The sequence below is a fragment of the Triticum aestivum genome, chromosome 2D, assembly GCF_018294505.1.
Source record: "Triticum aestivum cultivar Chinese Spring chromosome 2D, IWGSC CS RefSeq v2.1, whole genome shotgun sequence".
Lineage (NCBI taxonomy): Eukaryota > Viridiplantae > Streptophyta > Magnoliopsida > Poales > Poaceae > Triticum > Triticum aestivum.
The window spans coordinates 463,044-484,541 of NC_057799.1; the positions used below are offsets into that span (position 1 = coordinate 463,044).

The window sequence follows — 21,498 nt, forward strand, 5'->3', positions numbered from 1 at the left end:
ACCATCGCCCGCCGTCACCGCGCCGCCCGCACGGCCGAGATGGACGGCCAGCACCTGCTGCCGCCGTTTGCTGAGGACGACGCAGCACCACCGCCCGAGGTCGCCACCTCGGCTCCGAGATCCTCCACAGGGGCGGAGCGACCAGATCCTCGCCGCCACCATCCCCGGCGGCCGCGCGGCGCTCCGGCGACCCCCTCCGGCGGCAACTAGGGAGAGGAAAAGGGGGAGGGAGCCCCCGCGGGCTAGGGTTTGAGCCGCCCGAGTCGCCCCTGCGGGAGCGACGCGGGGGCCTTGGGGGGGGGGGGGGGCTGTTCGGGTCGTGGCTGGGAAATCATATCCTAAATGGTTTGCATTCGGCATCGGTATAGTGTTGTGGACATTTCGAGGAAGGCTTCGGCTCAACCCAGGAATTAGCGAGAAGGTGGATGATTCCCATTTTTTTCTTTATTCTGCTTCTATTAATTATGATTGGAATCTTTTGCTCAAAGAAGAGGCTAGAGAAATTGTTGGGTGCATAAACAAGCATGACAAAGCAGTTGAAGAGTGTTGCTTGTATTTTTTATCACTAAATTCTTAGGGAGGCAACATTGTTTTTGCTTCAATGGACCATCGGACTTTCTTTGTTTGCTGATATTTTTTTGCTCCAGCTGAGGTCGACGGACCACTGCGAACTCACCGGCAGTGGGTGGTCCCCTCCACGTCCATGGATGGCGTCGACGGCGCTAGCTGCCTTGTCCTCTCCCCACACGGGGGAGTTGGTCTGATTTTTTTTGGGGAAAGTCAAAGGCATGTGGGAGCTGGAGGTTGGGGACGAAGTGGGAGGCTGGATGTGACGGTTGGAATTTTCCATATCGGCCGCACAGGACTTGACCGGCCGAAACTTGCGCCAGTGCTCCGGCGCCTAGAACCGCCCATTTAATTGCAACATCTTCCGTCCTATAATTTAACAGCGTTTTTAACACTAGTATAATGCCGAAAAAACTCTTAGGACTTGTTTGGTTGCAGGGGATCCCCGTTCTTTTCCTGGGTGCAACACCCACTTGAAATCTCCACCCCGGTTTTCGTAACGATCCATTTGGGGACATCACGGAAGAGAGATTTTTGGCCCGAACCCCCTGAAATCCCTAGGCTCCTCACCCCGACCCCTGGACATGGGAAGAATTCTCCCCGTCTCACACGGTCCCACATCGTGAGCTCAGTCGTATTCCTTGCCCGTCTTCCTTTCTCTGCCCCCGTCCTATTTCTTGTCCTCCACCATTCACCGAAAACATATAATAGAACACCTGCACCCAGGCCCTCCCTATCTAGCCATCCATTCTGCGCATCGCGATTCATGCAAACACATTTCTCTTTTTTGTGTCTCTCGCATAAAACATGTTTTGAAGTTTAAATCTTTGCAGCGTGGCAAAGTTTTCTATCTAGAATCTAGGATAAATGTTTCAGATTTTTTGGTCAAATATAAATATAAAAATTATGATTTTTTTTAGATTAAAAAAATCAGTTTTTGTATATTTATGTTTGACAAAAAATTCTGAAAGATTTATCCTAGATTCTAGATAGAAAGCTTTGCCACGCTGCAAAGGTTTGGACTTCAAGACATGTTCTATGTGAGAGAAGCAAAAAAGAGAAAATTTCATATAGAAAGTTAGTTATGTTGCACAGATCTTAAAGCAATATTGGACAGCCAGGATAGCAGGGCCCGGGTGCAGATGTTCTAAAAATCCACGTCCACCATTCCACTCGTGAGCATCCCCTACTCCATTTCATTCATCCACTGCTCGTCTCCCTCTCTTCCTCTGCTCCCATGGTTTCACTAAAGTTCCCTCAGATCTGGGCTACTAGGATTGGTGCTCCGAGGAAGAAGCAGAGGTGGCGGCTACTGCTCGTCAGGAGAGGATAACGTGAGGCTATTCCCGTTCTACTTACATGCAAGATTGATCTTCAGGAGTGCCGATGGCGGCGCCGACGACTGTTGGTGGCGGTGAATGTAAAGATGACAGAGGCCACTATGACGGCCGAGATGCATGTCCACAGGGAGCTCGCCGGCAGCAGGATCTGGGTGCGAGCGAGGGAGAAGGAAGATATTTCTGCTGACAAGACTTGCTGCTCACAGTGAGCGTTGCATTGATATTAGTATATACAGTATAGGGCAATGGAAAACTACCTATGTAACCCTAGACACCATCACTCCATGACATGTCCATGGGAGTTTGTTGAGTACCACTGTACGTACACTACCATGCCGCTTGATTATGCCGGCAAAAACCAAGCTGATGTCACCATACATACATACATACATACATTCCCAGGCCTGACTAGAGCACACAAAGTTGCACTCCCTCTGTTCCACCATGGAGTGCATATTTTGTTTTCTGAAAGTCAAACATGTCTATGTTTGACCAATATTATAGAGAAAATACCAAAATCCAAAATCCAAAATTAGTACCGTTAGATTCATCTTGAAGTGTACTTTTATATTTTCTTTATTCAGTATGTTTTGATGTTAATAGTTTATTATGTAAACTTGATCAAATACAGACACGTTTGACTTTTGAAAAACCAAAGATGCACTACTTTGTGGAATGAAGTGAGTTGTAATTAGTACTCACGCATGATTTGTATTATGGGAATTAAATGGAATCCGATCCAAAGTCTAGGGCCTGCCCCACCCTTGCTTTATTTCAAAGAGAAAGGAAAAGGAAGAAGCAAAGAAGCAGAGAGGCATGGCTGCAATTCCATCTTTGCTCCAGCCTCAAGCAAGGAATGGACCATCTCATAAAGCAAAGCCAAAAAATACAGGCGCTGCACTCACTACATACCATGCCATAGCTAGCTGGTTCACTGCTCCCCAATATCCCTGGTGGTTCGTTCATCGCCCCTCTCCTCCTTCATATCAACATTTTTCTCCTGGCGCAAGCAAGATTTGTGTGCCGCAAAGTAAGGTACTACTATGGTGTATGATTAATTCTCCTGCTTTATACATCTGATGTTAATTGCTCGTAGTACATTATGCATCTACGCCCAGCTAGTGTTTGCTCATGCAGAGACACAACTACTTACTAGAAACCACATGTTAATTATCCTGCTATTTATTTATCGTATTTTTTCATCAAGGGCATGTTAATTACTCGCGGTACATTATGCCTTGACTGAGACAACTAATTCCTACTCTCGTCTACCTAGGTGGTATAGCAGCTAGCAAATTCTTTCATCTGGAGGTGCAGATCCATGGGTTAGATTTTTGGAGCTTCTTGTCTTGATGCCACGACAGGTACCTACACATGCTTGCTCTTGCCACAATCTAGACTAGAACTATTCTTGTTCAAAATACTAATTAACATCCATGTCAAAGATGTAAAAAGTGTTGGAACAGTCCGAGGAAGAAAAAGAATCACACAAACACATAGGGGCTTGGCACCGCACACAACTTGTGCCACTTTTCTGTATTTCTTCTCACTTTACGCACACAGCTGATTACAACCTTTAATAGAGATAGACACACACACACTGTACTACCTGCCTGCTCTGCTATTTTCTCTCCAGTAGCCGGCAATAAGGCCACGAGTAACAACCTTTGACACGGCCACACGATTCAGCCGTTGTCACACTTATCGGCCGCATCTGAGACCCTGACGCGTACGTGCATGTTACTACAATGACGGGTTCGATCCGGCTCAAGAGGTGCTACGCACGGCGAGTGGTATGGATGTGTCGCTGGCAGGTGCTACGCACAACGACTCATGCGTAGACGACGCTGGATCATGCCTGCTACTGGCAGGTGCTATGCGTCATGGCCCCTATATATAGTTAATCTGATCCACATTTGAAGTTTTGAAGATATGCAATAGCGAATAAGACCACTCCAAATTGAGGATGCGATTATCTGCCACTTCCCATAGCAACACGCTAGCTAGTCGCTGCCACCTGTCTTGTCTTAATGGCTGCACCAACCACCATGGTGGCATGGTGCCAAGTGCTAATCAAAACACACAGCCACCATCTCCTTCCCCACTGAGATGATTTCCCATGCATGCAGTTTAGTGTTGGTAATGCTAATAACAAAACAAAGTAGGTGCACACCTTTTGCATATAGTATGTTCCCATGCTTGCTTTGGCAAAATTAAAGCCACTCCTCAGCAACAATGTAACAACACACCAACTCAAATTCGCTCAATAACATGCCCACCTGTGAGGCGGGATCACGCATATAGAGCACCTCTCTTACACTTTCGTCCTCATTTCTTGTAAAAGGGTTAACCCGGAGGTGCTACGTTTGGACCACAAGGGTATATATGCTGGTCAAACTCTTTCTAAGCTATCCATGTACTCAAAGTAGCACTAAACCACCACACAACACATCTCGCCCCCCACTAACGGGCGGGGTGCTACAACAACAACAACATCTCGCCCACCACTACTACTACTACTATATGTGATCTCAGCTCTTCTACTATGTATATGTCTAGTGTTTATTGCTCACACTGGCCTGATTTTAATATAGTTTCTACAGCAACAAACAAGCATATTATTCATCGACTGACAATATTCGTTTTGTTTATGGACAAACATACCAACACCTATGCTCCTCTTTTAACTATCAATCAGGAGCTAGCTGGAGCTTTCCTGTCTTTACCAGGCCTTCATTGAAATATTAGTCATCATGCTGCGACAGCGACTGCGACTGCGACGGCTACCTGGACCGGGACCGGAAGTGGTATTTTTCTACCGATACATGCATGCAATTCTCAATCTAAAGTGGCAATACTAATTTAATTGTTGTGGTAGTATACATCTAGACATGGCACTTGTTCATAGTATAACAATTAAGCATGTCTGGGATGGTTGTATTAATTTGTTCTTGAATATACTAAATGATATGTTCAAGGTTTACATGTTCATTAGCTCGCTCCAAGGATGAAGCTAGCAACGGTGGCATAGATCAAACACACACATACAATCAGTGAACACACGCACACACCAAATACAGTACCTATATAAGGCCTTTTATAGATTCCAATAAGGACTACATACGGAGCAAAATGAGTGAATATATACTCTAAAATATATCTATATACTTCGTACATAGTCCATATTGAAATCTCTAGAAGGCCTTATATTTAGAAACGGATGGAGTATCTCATTGAACAAACCTTAGCTAGCTAGATTCTACCCCAGCAGCTAACAACCAAACAGCAACAGGTATGCTCTAGCTATGATCTATCTCGTCCTAGCTCCCTCGTCTCCTCCATCATCACCTTCCTAGTGATGAAATCATAGCGGTCATGGCGTATGCATCAGTTTTGTTGGATTAACGCACAAGTCTTCATCTTCGAGGCCGGCCCTAGATACACGGCAGCTACCGCATAAGTAGATAGCCTAAAGGAGGAGGAAACATGGTGAAAACAAGCAATGTTTGTAGCCTTATCGGCTAATTCAAGACCTTAAGTATGACGTGACGGTTAGTGTCTGGTCTCTTAAATGGTTTTTGTCCTTGGTACACATATAAGCATTAGCCCCCAGTATCGATTTACGGGTACATTCGTCGTATGATAGAAACCAGTAGTTCTGGTTGGTTTGAACTTAATTTGCAGGCTGTCCACCTAAATATTTTTTCCCTGGAAAGCACATCTATAAATGCACATCAAATGTTACAGAAATCATGTAAGAAAAAGAAAATATCATGGCCACATGAGTACTCATAGTGGACAGTTCCGCCACGGTCCTCATTTCCATTTGGTTGGATTCAAATTGGCAGCCTTTCTTGGCGATCAGCTGAACATGATGCAGAGTATCATGAAACCTGCCCATCACGTCGCCGGTCAGGTCACATCATAGATGGTAGGCAAAAAGACTTTATACGGAAGTCTAACTGTTGCACAGATCAAGCAAAAACATCTGCATTACCTATGTTGAGCATGAACCATAGCTAGAGGACAGACTTAGTAACATTGTAATAAAAGCACCAAAGAAAGAGTTAGCATTGAGTTACTATCAACAAGGGCAAAACATTAGTACAAAGTAACAACAGAGAATACATAATAAGACATTCGGGCTTTCTGAATGTGCAGCCATAATCAAAGAAACCACCCTTTCTTTGACACCATTTTTATCATTTTGTTCACATTAAGATCTTCCGTATGTGCGGCATTCTCATTCCAAAGAGACACTAGAGCTATGCCCCTATGCAACATAGCAGCATGGTTTAGTCTTCATCAATCAACATTATTGCATGATTAAAGAAAAAACCGCCCACGACACATACGGAAGTTGTAATGAACTAATGATAGCATGGGAAAACAAACCGGACCTTGTATCTATGATATGCAAGGTCGCCTTTTAGGAGTCGGTCGGGCTTTAACATCAACCGCCATGACAGGTTTTAGGAGTCGGTCGGGCTTTAACATCAACTGCCATGATATGTTTTATGAGTCGGTCAGGCTTTAACATCAACTGCCATGATAGGTGATTTACCGTTACTATCCCAATGACATCTGCAGTAGTCATTGAAAATCGTACAGAAGCCACCTAAAAAGCACTATCTAGATGAATTACAAAATAGCATACTCTTTTTTAGAACGAAGACGCAAGAAGCATCCGGCTTTAAATTAATAAAGCCCAACATACATCATCCAACAAACACAAATAGTTCAAAACAGACCATACGAAATAGTACAACCAAGGCATTACAGGCACCATGGCTCCCAGGCCGACATAAGATAGAAAGCAAATTAGATAGTGTTGGGGAACGTAGTAATTTCAAAAATTTCCTACGCACACGCAAGATCATGGTGATGCATAGCAACGAGAGGGGAGAGTGTTGTCCACGTACCCTCGTAGACCGACAGCGGAAGCGTTATCACAACGCGGTTGATGTAGTCGTACGTCTTCACGATCCGACCGATCAAGCACCGAACGTACGACACCTCCGAGCTCTACACACGTTCAGCTCGATGACGTCCCTCGAACTCCGATCCAGCCGAGTGTTGAGGGAGAGTTTCGTCAGCACGACGACGTGGTGACGATGATGATGTTCTACCGACGCAGGGCTTCGCCTAAGCTCCGCAACGGTATTATCGAGGTGTAATCTGGTGGAGGGGGTCACCGCACACGGCTAAAATATCGTATATCAAGTGTGTATAGAGGTGCCCCCTGCCCCCGTATATAAAGGAGCAAGGGGGAGGCCGGCTGCCCCTAGGCGCGCCAAGGAGAGGAGGGGAGTCCTCCTCCTAGTAGGAGTAGGACTCCCCTTTCCTAGTCCTACTAGGAAAAGAGGGGGGAAGGAAAGAGAGGGAGAGGGAGAGGGAAAGGGGGCTGCGCCCCCCTCTCCTAGTCCAACTAGGACTCCTCCTGGGAGGGGGCGCGCCACCTCCTGGCTGCTGCCCTCTCTCTCCCCTCAAGGCCCACTAAGGCCCAATACTTCCCCGCGGGGTTCCGGTAACCCTCCGGCACTCCGGTTTAATCCGAAACTTCTCTGGTACACTTCCGATGTCCGAATATAGTCGTCCAATATATCAATCTTTATGTCTCGACCATTTCGAGACTCCTCGTCATGTCCGTGATCACATCCGGGACTCCGAACAACCTTCGGTACATCAAAACATATAAACTCATAATATAACTGTCATCGTAACTTTAAGCGTGCGGACCCTTCGGGTTCGAGAACTATGTAGACATGACCGAGACACCTCTCCGGTCAATAACCAATAGCAGACCTGGATGCCCATATTGGCTCCCACATATTCTACGAAGATCTTTATCGGTCAGACCGCATAACAACATACGTTGTTCCCTTTGTCATCGGTATGTTACTTGCCCGAGATTCGATCGTCAGTATCTCGATAGTTCAATCTCGTTACCGCCAAGTCTCTTTACTCGTTCCATAATACATCATCCCGCAACTAACTCATTAGTCACAATGCTTGCAAGGCTTATAGTGATGTGCATTACCGAGTGGGCCCAGAGATACCTCTTCGACAATCGGAGTGACAAATCCTAATCTCGAAATACGCCAACCCAACAAGTACCTTTGGAGACACCTGTAGAGCACCTTTATAATCACCCATTTACGTTGTGACGTTTGGTAGCACACAAAGTGTTCCTCCGGTAAACGGGAGTTGCATAATCTCATAGTCATAGGAACATGTATAGGTCATGAAGAGAGCAATAGCAACATACTAAACGATCGGGTGCTAAGCTAACGTAATGGGTCATGTCAATCACATCATTCTCCTAATGAGGTGATCCCGTTAATCAAATGACAACTCATGTCTATGGCTAGGAAACATAACCATCTTTGATTAACGAGCTAGTCAAGTAGAGGCATACTAGTGACACTCTGTTTGTCTATGTATTCACACGTGTATTATGTTTCCGGTTAATACAATTCTAGCATGAATAATAAACATTTATCATGATATAAGGAAATATATAATACTTTATTATTGCCTCTAGGGCATATTTCCTTCAGTCTCCCACTTGCACTAGAGTCAATAATCTAGATTACATAGTAATGATTCTTACACCCATGGAGTCTTGGTGTTGATCATGTTTTGCTCGTGGAAGAGGCTTAGTCAACGGGTCTGCAACATTCAGATCCATATGTATCTTGCAAATTTCTATGTCTCCCATCTGGACTAAATCCCGGATGGAATTGAAGCGTCTTCTGATGTGCTTGGTTCTCTTGTGAAATCTGGATTCCTTTGCTAAGGCAATTGCACCAGTATTGTCACAAAAGATTTTCATTGGTCCCGATGTACTAGGTATGACACCTAGATCGGATATGAACTCCTTCATCCAGACTCCTTCATTTGCTGCTTCCGAAGCAGCTATGTATTCCGCTTCACACGTAGATCCCGCCACGACACTTTGCTTAGAACTGCACCAACTGACAGCTCCACCGTTCAATGTAAATACGTATCCGGTTTGCGATTTCGAATCGTCCGGATCAGTGTCAAAGCTTGCATCAACGTAACCACTTACGATGAGCTCTTTGTCACCTCCATAAACGAGAAACATATCCTTAGTTCTTTTCAGGTATTTCAGGATGTTCTTGACCGCTGTCCAGTGATCCACTCCTGGATTACTTTGGTACCTCCCTGCTAAACTTATAGCAAGGGACACATCAGGTCTGGTACACATCATTGCATACATGATAGAGCCTATGGCTGAAGCATAGGGAACATCTTTCATCTTCTCTCTATCTTCTGCAGTGGTCGGGCATTGAGTCTTACTCAATCTCACACCTTGCAGTACAGGCAAGAACCCTTTCTTTGCTTGATCCATTTTGAACTTCTTCAAAACTTTGTCAAGGTATGTGCTTTGTGAAAGTCCAATTAAGCGTCTTGATCTATCTCTATAGATCTTAATGCCTAATATATATGCAACTTCACCGAGGTCTTTCATTGAAAAACTCTTGTTCAAGTATCCCTTTATGCTATCCAGAAATTCTATATCATTTCCAATCAGTAATATGTCATCCACATATAATATCAGAAATGCTATCGAGCTCCCACTCACTTTCTTGTAAATACAGACTTCTCCAAAAGTCTGTATAAAACCAAATGCTTTGATCACACTATAAAAGCGTTTATTCCAACTCCGAGATGCTTGCACCAGTCCATAAATGGATCGCTGGAGCTTGCACACTTTGTTAGCTCCCTTTGGATCGACAAAACCTTCCGGTTGCATCATATACAACTCTTCTTCCAGAAATCCATTCAGGAATGCAGTTTTGACATCCATTTGCCAAATTTCATAATCATAAAATGCGGCAATTGCTAACATGATTCGGACAGACTTAAGCATCGCTACGGGTGAGAAGGTATCATCGTAGTCAATCCCTTGAACTTGTCGAAAACCTTTCGCAACAAGTCGAGCTTTATAGACGGTAACATTACCATCAGCGTCAGTCTTCTTCTTGAAGATCCATTTGTTTTCAATGGCTTGCCGACCATCGGGCAAGTCAACTAAAGTCCATACTTTGTTCTCATACATGGATCCCATCTCGGATTTCATGGCTTCAAGCCATTTTGCGGAATCTGGGCTCACCATCGCTTCTTCATAGTTTGTAGGTTCGTCATGGTCTAGTAACATGACCTCCAGAACAGGATTACCGTACCACTCTGGTGCGGATCTTGATCTAGTTGACCTACGAGGTTCAGTAATAACTTGATCTGAAGTTTCATGATCATTATCATTAACTTCCTCACTACTTGGTGTAGGTGTCGCAGAAACTGATTTCTGCGATGATCTACTTTCCAATAAGGGAGCAGGTACAGTTACCTCATCAAGTTCTACTTTCCTCCCACTCACATCTTTCGAGAGAAACCCCTTCTCTAGAAAGGATCCATTCCTAGCAACGAATATCTTGCCTTCGGATCTGTGATAGAAGGTGTACCCAACAGTCTCCTTTGGGTATCCTATGAAGACACATTTCTCCGATTTAGGTTCGAGCTTATCAGGTTGAAGTTTCTTCACATAAGCATCGCAACCCCAAACTTTAAGATACGACAACTTTGGTTTCTTGCCAAACCATAGTTCATAAGGTGTCATTTCAACGGATTTCGACAGTGCCCTATTTAGAGTGAATGCAGCCGTCTCTAGAGCATAACCCCAAAACGATATCGGTAAATCAGTAAGAGACATCATAGATCGCACCATATCTAATAAAGTACGATTACGACGTTCGGACACACCATTACGCTGTGGTGTTCCCGGTGGCGTGAGTTGCGAAACTATTCCGCATTGTTTCAAATGTAGGCCAAACTCGTAACTCAAATATTCTCCTCCACGATCAGATCGTAGGAATTTTATTTTCTTGTTACGATGATTTTCAACTTCACTCTGAAATTCTTTGAACATTTCAAATGTTTCAGACTTATGTTTCATTAAGTAGATATACCCATATCTGCTCAAATCATCTGTGAAGGTGAGAAAATAACGATATCCGCCACGAGCCTCAATATTCATCGGACCATATACATCTGTATGTATGATTTCCAACAAATTTGTTGCTCTCTCCATAGTTCCGGAGAACAGTGTTTTTGTCATCTTGCCCATGAGGCACGGTTTGCAAGTACCAAGTGATTCATAATCAAGTGATTCCAAAAGTCCATCAGCATGGAGTTTCTTCATGCGCTTTACACCGATATGACCTAAACGGCAGTGCCACAAATAAGTTGCACTGTCATTATCAACTCTGCATCTTTTTGCTTCGACATTATGAATATGTGTGTCACTACTATCGAGATTCATTAAAAATAGACCACTCTTCAAGGGTGCATGACCATAAAAGATATTATTCATATAAATAGAACAACCATTATTCTCTGATTTAAATGAATAACCGTCTCGCATTAAACAAGATCCAGATATAATGTTCATGCTCAACGCTGGCACCAATAACAATTATTTAGGTCTAAAACTAATCCCGAAGGTAGATGTAGAGGTAGCGTGCCGACGGCGATCACATCGACTTTGGAACCATTTCCCACGCACATCGTCACCTCGTCCTTAGCCAATCTTCGCTTAATCCATAGCCCCTGTTTCGAGTTGCAAATATTAGCAACAGAACCAGTATCAAATACCCAGGTGCTACTGCGAGCATTAGTAAGGTACACATCAATAACATGTATATCACATATACCTTTGTTAACCTTGCCATCCTTCTTATCCGCCAAATACTTGGGGCAGTTCCGCTTCCAGTGACCAGTCTGCTTGCAGTAGAAGCACTCAGTTTCAGGCTCAGGTCCAGACTTGGGTTTCTTCTCCTGAACAGCAACTTTCTTGCTATTCCTCCTGAAGTTCCCCTTCTTCTTCCCTTTGCCCTTTTTCTTGAAACTAGTGGTTTTACTGACCATCAACACTTGATGCTCCTTTTTGATTTCTACCTTCGCTGCCTTCAGCATTGCGAAGAGCTCGGGAATTGTCTTATTCATCCCTTGCATGTTATAGTTCATCACGAAGCTCTTGTAGCTTGGTGGCAGTGATTGAAGAATTCTGTCAATGACGCAATCATCCGGAAGTTGAACTCCCAGTTGAATCAAGTGATTATTATACCCAGACATTCTGAGTATATGCTCACTGACAGAACTATTTTCTTCCATCTTGCAGCTATAGAACTTATTGGAGACTTCATATCTCTCAATCCGGGCATTTGCTTGAAATATTAACTTCAACTCCTGGAACATCTCATATGCTCCATGACGTTCAAAACGTCGTTGAAGACCCGGTTCTAAGCCGTAAAGCATGGCACACTGAACTATCGAGTAGTCATCAGCTTTGCTCTGCCAGACGTTCATAACTTCTGGTGTTGCTCTTGTAGGAGGCCTGGCACCTAGCGGTGCTTCTAGGACGTAATTCTTCTGTGCAGCAATGAGGATAATCCTCAAGTTACGGACCCAGTCCGTGTAATTGCTACCATCATCTTTCAACTTAGCTTTCTCAAGGAACCCATTAAAATTCAACGGAACAACAGCACGGGCCATTTATCTACAATTAACATAGACAAGCAAGATACTATCAGGTACTAAGTTCATGATAAATTTAAGTTCAATTAATCATATTACTTAAGAACTCCCACTTAGATAGACATCCCTCTAATCATCTAAGTGATTACGTGATCCAAAGCAACTAAACCATGTCCGATTAACACGTGAGATGGAGTAGTTTCAATGGTGAACATCACTATGTTGATCATATCTACTATATGATTCACGCTCGACCTTTCGGTCTCTGTGTTCCGAGGCCATATCTGTATATGCTAGGCTCGTCAAGTTTAACCTGAGTATTCCGCGTGTGCAACTGTTTTGCACCCGTTGTATTTGAACGTAGAGCCTATCACACCCGATTAACACGTGGTGTCTCAGCACGAAGAACTTTTGCAACGGTGCATACTCAGGGAGAACACTTTTATCTTGAAATTTTAGTGAGAGATCATCTTATAATGCTACCGTCAATCAAAGCAAGATAAGATGCATAAAGGATTAACATCACATGCAATCAATATAAGTGATATGATATGGCCATCATCATCTTGTGCTTGTGATCTCCATCTCCGAAGCACCGTGCTCGTGATCTCCATCTCCGAAGCACCATCATGATCACCATCATCACCGGCGCGACACCTTGATCTCCATCGTAGTATCGTTGTCGTCTCGCCAACTTATTGCTTTTACGACTATCGCTACCGCTTAGTGATAAAGTAAAACTATTACATGGCGATTGCATCTCAAACAATAAAGCGACAACCATATGGCTCCTGCCAGTTGCCGATAACTCGGTTACAAAACATGATCATCTCATACGACAAATTATATCACATCATGTCTTGACCATATCACATCACAACATGCCCTGCAAAAACAAGTTAGACGTCCTCTACTTTGTTGTTGCATATTTTATGTGGCTGCTACGGGCTTAGCAAGAACCGTTCTTACCTACGCATCAAAACCACAACGATAGTTTGTCAAGTTGGTGCTGTTTTAACCTTCGCAAGGACCGGGCGTAGCCACACTCGGTTCAACTAAAGTGAGAGAGACAGACACCCGCCAGTCACCTTTAAGCAACGAGTGCTCGCAACGGTGAAACCAGTCTCGCGTAAGCGTACCCGTAATGTCGGTCCGGGCCGCTTCATCTCACAATACCGCTGAACCAAAGTATGACATGCTGGTAAGCAGTATGACTTATATCGCCCACAACTCACTTGTGTTCTACTCGTGCATAGCATCAACGCATAAAACCAGGCTCGGATGCCACTGTTGGGGAACGTAGTAATTTCAAAAATTTCCTACGCACACGCAAGATCATGGTGATGCATAGCAACGAGAGGGGAGAGTGTTGTCCACGTACCCTCGTAGACCGACAGTGGAAGCGTTATCACAACGCGGTTGATGTAGTCGTACGTCTTCACGATCCGACCGATCAAGCACCGAACGTACGGCACCTCCGAGCTCTACACACGTTCAGCTCGATGACGTCCCTCGAACTCCGATCCAGCCGAGTGTTGAGGGAGTGTTTCGTCAGCACGACGGCGTGGTGACGATGATGATGTTCTACCGATGCAGGGCTTCGCCTAAGCTCCGCAACGGTATTATCGAGGTGTAATCTGGTGGAGGGGGGCACCGCACACGGCTAAAATATCGTATATCAAGTGTGTATAGAGGTGCCCCCTGGCCCCGTATATAAAGGAGCAAGGGGGAGGCCGGCTGCCCCTAGGCGCGCCAAGGAGAGGAGGGGAGTCCTCCTCCTAGTAGGAGTAGGACTCCCCTTTCCTAGTCCTACTAGGAAAAGAGGGGGGGGAAGGAAAGAGAGGGAGAGGGAGAGGGAAAGGGGGCTGCGCCCCCCTCTCCTAGTCCAACTAGGACTCCTCCTGGGAGGGGCGCGCCACCTCCTGGCTGCTGCCCTCTCTCTCCCCTCAAGGCCCACTAAGGCCTAATACTTCCCCGCGGGGTTTCGGTAACCCTCCGGCACTCCGGTTTAATCCGAAACTTCTCCGGTACACTTCCGGTGTCCGAATATAGTCGTCCAATATATCAATCTTTATGTCTCGACCATTTCGAGACTCTTCGTCATGTCCGTGATCACATCCGGGACTCCGAACAACCTTCGGTACATCAAAACATATAAACTCATAATATAACTGTCATCGTAACTTTAAGCGTGCGGACCCTTCGGGTTCGAGAACTATGTAGACATGACCGAGACACCTCTCCGGTCAATAACCAATAGCGGGACCTGGATGCCCATATTGGCTCCCACATATTCTACGAAGATCTTTATCGGTCAGACCGCATAACAACATACGTTGTTCCCTTTGTCATCGATATGTTACTTGCCCGAGATTCGATCGTCGGTATCTCGATACCTAGTTCAATTTCATTAACGGCAAGTCTCTTTACTCGTTCCATAATACATCATCCCGCAACTAACTCATTAGTCACAATGCTTGCAAGGCTTATAGTGATGTGCATTACCGAGTGGGCCCAGAGATACCTCTCCGACAATCGGAGTGACAAATCCTAATCTCGAAATACGCCAAACCAACAAGTACCTTTGGAGACACTTGTAGAGCACCTTTATAATCACCCATTTACGTTGTGACGTTTGGTAGAACACAAAGTGTTCCTCCGGTAAACGGGAGTTGCATAATCTCATAGTCATAGGAACATGTATAAGTCATGAAGAGAGCAATAGCAACATACTAAACGATCGGGTGCTAAGCTAACGTAACGGGTCATGTCAATCACGTCATTCTCCTAATGAGGTGATCCCGTTAAGCAAATGACAACTCATGTCTATGGCTAGGAAACATAATCATCTTTGATTAACGAGCTAGTCAAGTAGAGGCATACTAGTGACACTCTGTTTGTCTATGTATTCACACATGTATTATGTTTCCGGTTAATACAATTCTAGCATGAATAATAAACATTTATCATGATATAAGGAAATATATAATACTTTATTATTGCCTCTAGGGCATATTTCCTTCAGATAGCTGGTGTCAGCCTTCGGCCAACGAACAAGGACTCCAAAAGATGATCAAAGGGGCGTCGTGTCGTGTCGAGCAACCATCTGAATGCTTTTGATCCGCCCCATAACCTCCTGCATGATCTCAGCGTTACACTCCTTCCCCAAAGGTTGCCACACCTCAAGAAATAGGTGGCATTTGAATATCACATCAACTGGGTGGGAGGGGAATTTCTTCTCAATAGTAATTTTGATGCGGATAGTCCAAAGAGCCCACTGGAGCGCCCCTACGCTACGCCACACGATCCTAGCAAAAGCACCACGCTGTGTTTGCAGCACATCGAGCAAGTCAGCACCCGAAGCCGGGTTCCAGTTCTGTCCGAACGCCTCTCGCACAACACTCCAGGCAAAACGTGCTAGGTGCCACCGAAAGAACACATGGTTAGCACCCTCCGTCAACCCGAAAACAGTGCAGGACCCATTATATGGTCCGTTATGCTTTGCTATGTTTTCCGAGGATGGTAGACGGTTACGGAACATTTATCAAAGGAAGATTGTGATCTTGAGTGGGATCCCTGCTTTCCATAGCCCCTAGCTATGTCAAACGTATCACCTTCGGTACGTTTGTTGGGGTTTTACGGAGAATTTCCCGGAGACGGTCAAGCTCCGGGAGATCACATCAGTCGCATCAGTTAGTGCACGCTCCCCGATCAAATGCACCAAGTCATCTCAACATCGCCCTCAACAGGATTCAGATTTCTCTTGAAGCTGATGGCTGGCGGCGATGTACGCAACGCAGCGTCAACCATCAGCTCCGTGTCCATTGCGAGCTGGAAGAGCGGCCCATGGTTCATCAAAAGGGGGGTAGGCCCCAACCAAGCGTCCAGCCAGAATCTTGTGGATTTTCCATTATTCACCAGGAAACGGGCCCCAACCGTAGACGTAGGTTTCACCGCTTGGATCCCATTCCAAAAAGGAGATCCTTTAGTTTTAGCATTAAAGATATTTTTCCGTCACTATATACAATTAAACTATAGCAAGAGCCATGGAACTATCTGCTGCTCAACATAATTATCACTGTCGGTGTTGCATATAAAGAACTTTTGAAGACACTGCATTGCTAGGTTTCACAAAACATATTCCTAGAGCCAATTACAAACTATCTTAAAATCGACACCAGAGAGACCACCTAAAGCTAATTCAATAGCTACAGTTCATCAGCATTAACACAAAGACACTACTTGATGCGGTAGAATAGTTATTCTTCACTTTAGGTGAGGAATAGTTATTCTTCACCCCTCTCTGTTTTAACATCAATGCACTACAATTTTACATTCCGTAAATTTTGTCTTATTTCATACGTGAAAAGAAAACATAAGAAAATATAAAATCATCGTAAAAATATATTTTATGCTACATAAAACTACAAATGTAAAAACATATGTAAAATATACATAAAATACAATTTTTCTGGTCTCTTATGACCTATATTTTTGTTTTCGTATGTCAAATTTTACGTTTTTTAATCAATATGAATGTACCTATTTGTATTTTAAATGTAATTTATTTATGAAACGATCATAAGATTACCTCGGATGAAGAATAACTTATTCAAGAATAACTTATTCTACACCCTAGTTGATGAATAGTGTTACTATATATAAGCTTAATAGTATATGAGATGTATAATGTGAAAATTATAACATTGAAAGCTCCTTTCACGTACGAATTTGACGGTATGGTATATGTAATTTTCATGCCATATATTATTGCTTTGACATACGCATATGGTCAAAGTTAGCCTTAAAGAATGAATTAGACCCTATGTTATATAGATGGATGAAGGGAGTAGCAAAATCTGGCAACCATGATCACAGAGGATCCAGCTCACCAACAGTAAGACAAACTCTCATAACTAAGTACTACTCCCTCCGTCCGGAAATACTTGTTGGAGGAATAGATGTATCTAGACGTTTATTAGTTCTAGATGCATCAAATTTATCCATTTCTTGGACAAGTATTTTCGGACGGAGGGAGTATAAAACTAGCAGCTAATGAAAACACGTCTGCCGCCACCAGTGCACAGCTTGGTGTGAGTTCCGTCCGTGCCTGCATTTTAATTAATTAGTCTTGATCCAAATAAAAAAAAGTAGCTGTACCTTTTACATTTAGTATGTTACTAGTCGAAAACTGCTAAAGTGAGCCACCTCAACTAATTACCATTGACTAATTATGCAGTGGATTGGTCCGGACACCGTCGAACAAGCGGTGCAACTGATAATCCCTTATCTGGAGGATACGAGCAATACTGCACACAAGGCCATATATTTTGATGGATGGCAAGGGCTGGCTGCTTCGGCGGTGCTTAGAGCCATAGCTGAACACCATCCACCATCTCTGGTGGAGAAATTCGACAAGATCATACACGTCGATTGCTCGAAGTGGAAAAGCCGAAGAGCACTCCAGAGATTGATCGCAGAAGAACTCAAGCTTCCTCAGCGGGTAATGGATATTTTTGACAGGCAAGATCAAGAAGATGATTTCAGAGGGGTAGACGAAAGCTCTAGAGCCGAGATACAAGACGCTGGGGCAGAGATCAATCGAGCCTTACGAGAACACATATGTTTAGTGTTCTTCCACAATGGAAGCGGCAACACAATTGACTTGAATGATTTTGGTATTCCCCAACCTCTAATGGATCAATGGTTTGCATATGGCAGTAAAGTATTGTGGACATTTCGAGGAAGGCTTCGGCTCAACCCAGGAATTAGTGAGAAGGTGGATAATTCACATCTTTTTCTTTATGAGGACTCGTTGATTAAACCTTGGAATTATTTGCTACAAAATGAGGCTAGAGAAATTGCCGGGTACATGGATAAGCTTGGAGAAGCAGTTCAAGAGTGTTGCTTGTATCTGCTATCATTAAATTCTCAAGGAGGCAACATCATGGACTATGACTGGGCCCCCCATGCTTCTAACTATTGGGTCTGCGATGGGATCATACAAGGAGGTCAGGGTGACGAAGCATGGGAGGTTGCAGCTGCTCTGCATCAACACCTAAATATAGAGGATTATTCATCTAATGCACTGCCCTATTTTGGTGCACAATTGGAGACTCCTCCGAAACGATGGATATTTGTCAAGGACAGGTCTGTTGTGCATCCAGAGTCAACATCATTTTTTCTCGGAGCAGCCGCAAGTGGATCTGATCCTCCATTATTACCCAATGGCATGTTTCATCAGTCGGACAAACTTCGCGTGCTCAAGTTATGCCACTGCAGCTTCAATTTTTCTTCACCTCCTTTCCATTCTTGCCTCAACTTAAGATTCCTCGGATTAGATAGTTGCAAAGATCAACAAGCGGAAGAACCCAAAAAGCAAGATATGACAACAATGGATTTTTTTAAGAGCCTATGGGTGATAGACATATGCAATACAGATTGGGATCTGCCTTCATCACCAGAGAGAATAGAGCATATGTCTGCAAACATCAGGGAAGTTCATATAAAGAACGGAAGGTTTTGGTACATCATTTTTGCATTGGGGCAACTGCAGAACCTTCGCAAGCTTCGAGTAATTGACCCTACTTGCTCTTGGGAGACGGGCGGAAAGGATGAATTCACAGTTTTGCCCAGCTTGTCAAGATCAACTAGCCTCAAGACTCTAGTTCTAGATGGTTGTGTTGGTTTGGAGCATGTTGAAGGACTCCCTCCATCACTTGAATCATTCAGCTTACATGCAAGACCAAGAAAGGATAATTACAAGGAAGCCAAAATAAGCCGCATCTCCATGGCTGGTTGTGCAAGATTGTCTGACTTCACACTGCGTGGATCACTTCCAAACCTTGAGGAGTTGGACCTCTCAAGCACAAGAGTCAAGACACTTGACCTCACAACTCAGGTGGTACAAGCCCCAAATCTCCAGCAAATAATTCTATTGGAATGTTTGCAGCTCCGTGCAATTATATGGCCAGAAGAGGGTCTGCCAACACTGACAGTGCTGCACATTGATTCCTCGGCCAGTCCTGCTCAAACAAAACCACCTGAAGTTTATGTTACTATAATGGACATAAGGTTTTTTCAGTCCTTGGTATTACAAAGCAATGTTCGATTTTGTTGGAAGAGCAATAGGTACCATCTAAATCTCTGTGTCCCTTGTACCGTCAATGTTAAGGGACAAAGCTATATGAAGGACAAGATGGGCCCTTGTAATAGTGGGAAAATAATGGGTCCTCCTCAACCAAAGTCGTTAACCCCCAACACTTACAACACCTACATTGATGTCTCTATTGACAACATAATTATTGATCACGACTACAACAATGGAATGCAGTTTCAGCCGTTGGGATCCCATGTTGAGATTGGTGATGGAATTAGTTTCACTAGAACGGACAACAAAAGAGGAGTGAAGGCTATCATCTTTGTGATGAACATGGCTGAGTCATTGCATGCACACGACAATTCCTGCATCACCACTACGATCCCTGAACATATGATGTCCATAGGAAATGAGAAACTTACATGGCGACATTTGAAATCTTGTCATATGGTGAGATGCCCCAAGATGCATACAGCCTTCAGTATTATCAATGATTACTGCAACTTTGAAGAACTAGTGAACTTTTGGGCAGCTGATCTCCCGATGACCCATTGCATTTGGAGCAAAGGAAGGACGTGGTATCTTAGAGACCATATTTCCTTTGCAAAACTGCAGAGCATACACCTGTTCTCATGTCCGAGGCTCACATTTGTTCTCCCATTCTCCATGTTATACACCTTGGGAAGCTTGGAGACCCTCCACATCGTCTTCTGTGGTGATCTAGGGCAGGTGTTCCCTGTGGCGCCAGAGGTTCTGACAAGAATAGCTAACTACCATAAAGGTGTACTGGAATTCCCAAACCTGAAGCATATCTACTTGCATCAGCTCTTCAAGCTGCAACACATATGCAAAGCCAAGATGTTTGCTCCCAAGCTTGAGACCATCAGGGTCAGGGGATGCTGGGGTCTCAAGCGCCTCCCGGCCGTTGACCGAGGCAGTCGTCCGATTGTGGACTGTGAGAAGGACTGGTGGGATAAGCTGGAGTGGGATGGGCCGGAGGCCGGCCACGACCCTTCCCTCTTCCAGCTGCGCCACTCGGCGTACTACAAGAAGCCCCTGCCTAGAGTCTCAGTTCTTTGGTGAGCCGACCAGACACTATTCAGGTACACACACATCAGAGACCTTGTGTGATTAAATACTCTGTTACATACTATATGAATAAATTGCATACACATATATGTAGAGCAACAACTAATTAATCCCCCCCCCCCCACCCTATGTACCAAATTGCTTGTTTCATCCATTATATTCTGCTTCCTTTAATCAACTGTATTATCATTACCTCTGTTGTGTAGGCTTGGTTATTGCAGAACGACGACGGCATCTTGCTGTTGTCGGCTGCTGTCGTTGCCGCAACGGTTCAGGTGTTTGCTTGCCAAGATTGTGTTATTTTCCCAAGAATAAATTGGTGCTGGTTTGACGCTGTGTGTGTGCACCTGATTAATTATTTTCCCGTGAAGAATGATACTTTGTATCATCTGTGTGTGGCTTGATTTGGTCTGCTGTAATGAGTGTGCCTGTAATGATAAGGAAGGTTTGATGTGCCCGTCCCGTGGGTGTCCCTAGTTGTGTCTACCACGTAAGGCCACACAACCCCGGCCATTTGGTGTGAGTGTGACCAAAGTGCTGCTTGCTTGCCAAAGACAGTGAAACAACGTAGTTAATTTATGTGTGGTTGATTCAGCATGCAGCATGCGTTTTGTTTGATGTAATCAATCAAGAATTGATTTATCGCGCTACGATTGTCTCTCTAAATCCACGAGATTTACCCCGCACCGATCGCCATTATATACGAGAAGGGTAGTAAAGGCCATGATAGATGCAGAGTTCGACTCAAATTCAATGGTTGTTTGGTTCTTTTTTTTTTGAGGGCTAATGGCAGGTGCTCTGCCTTTTCATTATAGATTAGGAATTTACAAGAGAGAAGTCTGA

The 21,498-nt window shown here is 44.3% G+C and overlaps 1 protein-coding gene across 2 annotated transcripts; it reads left to right on the top strand.

Annotated features, from left to right (window-relative positions):
• Positions 1 to 2,817: 2,817 nt before the first annotated feature.
• LOC123050921 (uncharacterized) lies at positions 2,818 to 21,257 on the top strand. Of its 2 annotated transcripts, none has more exons than XM_044473630.1 (5): positions 2,818 to 2,942; positions 3,184 to 3,271; positions 4,606 to 4,714; positions 17,707 to 20,669; positions 20,862 to 21,257. In XM_044473630.1, the coding sequence occupies exons 3-4, from the start codon at positions 4,661 to 4,663 to the stop codon at positions 20,647 to 20,649; spliced, it is 2,997 nt and encodes a 998-aa protein (XP_044329565.1). In that variant the 5' UTR covers positions 2,818 to 2,942; positions 3,184 to 3,271; positions 4,606 to 4,660; the 3' UTR covers positions 20,650 to 20,669; positions 20,862 to 21,257. The 2 variants fall into 2 exon arrangements, with proteins under 2 accessions (XP_044329565.1, XP_044329566.1); XM_044473631.1 differs by having other exon boundaries at positions 2,834 to 2,937.
• Positions 21,258 to 21,498: the final 241 nt, after the last annotated feature.

Coding starts and splice junctions, on each gene's coding strand:
- LOC123050921 (XM_044473630.1), top strand. CDS start 4,661: ATGCTGCGACAGCGACTGCGACTGCGACGGCTACCTGGACCGGGACCG. Junction 4,715..17,706: donor CTGGACCGGGACCGGAAGTG/GTATTTTTCTAC, acceptor CTAATTATGCAG/TGGATTGGTCCGGACACCGT.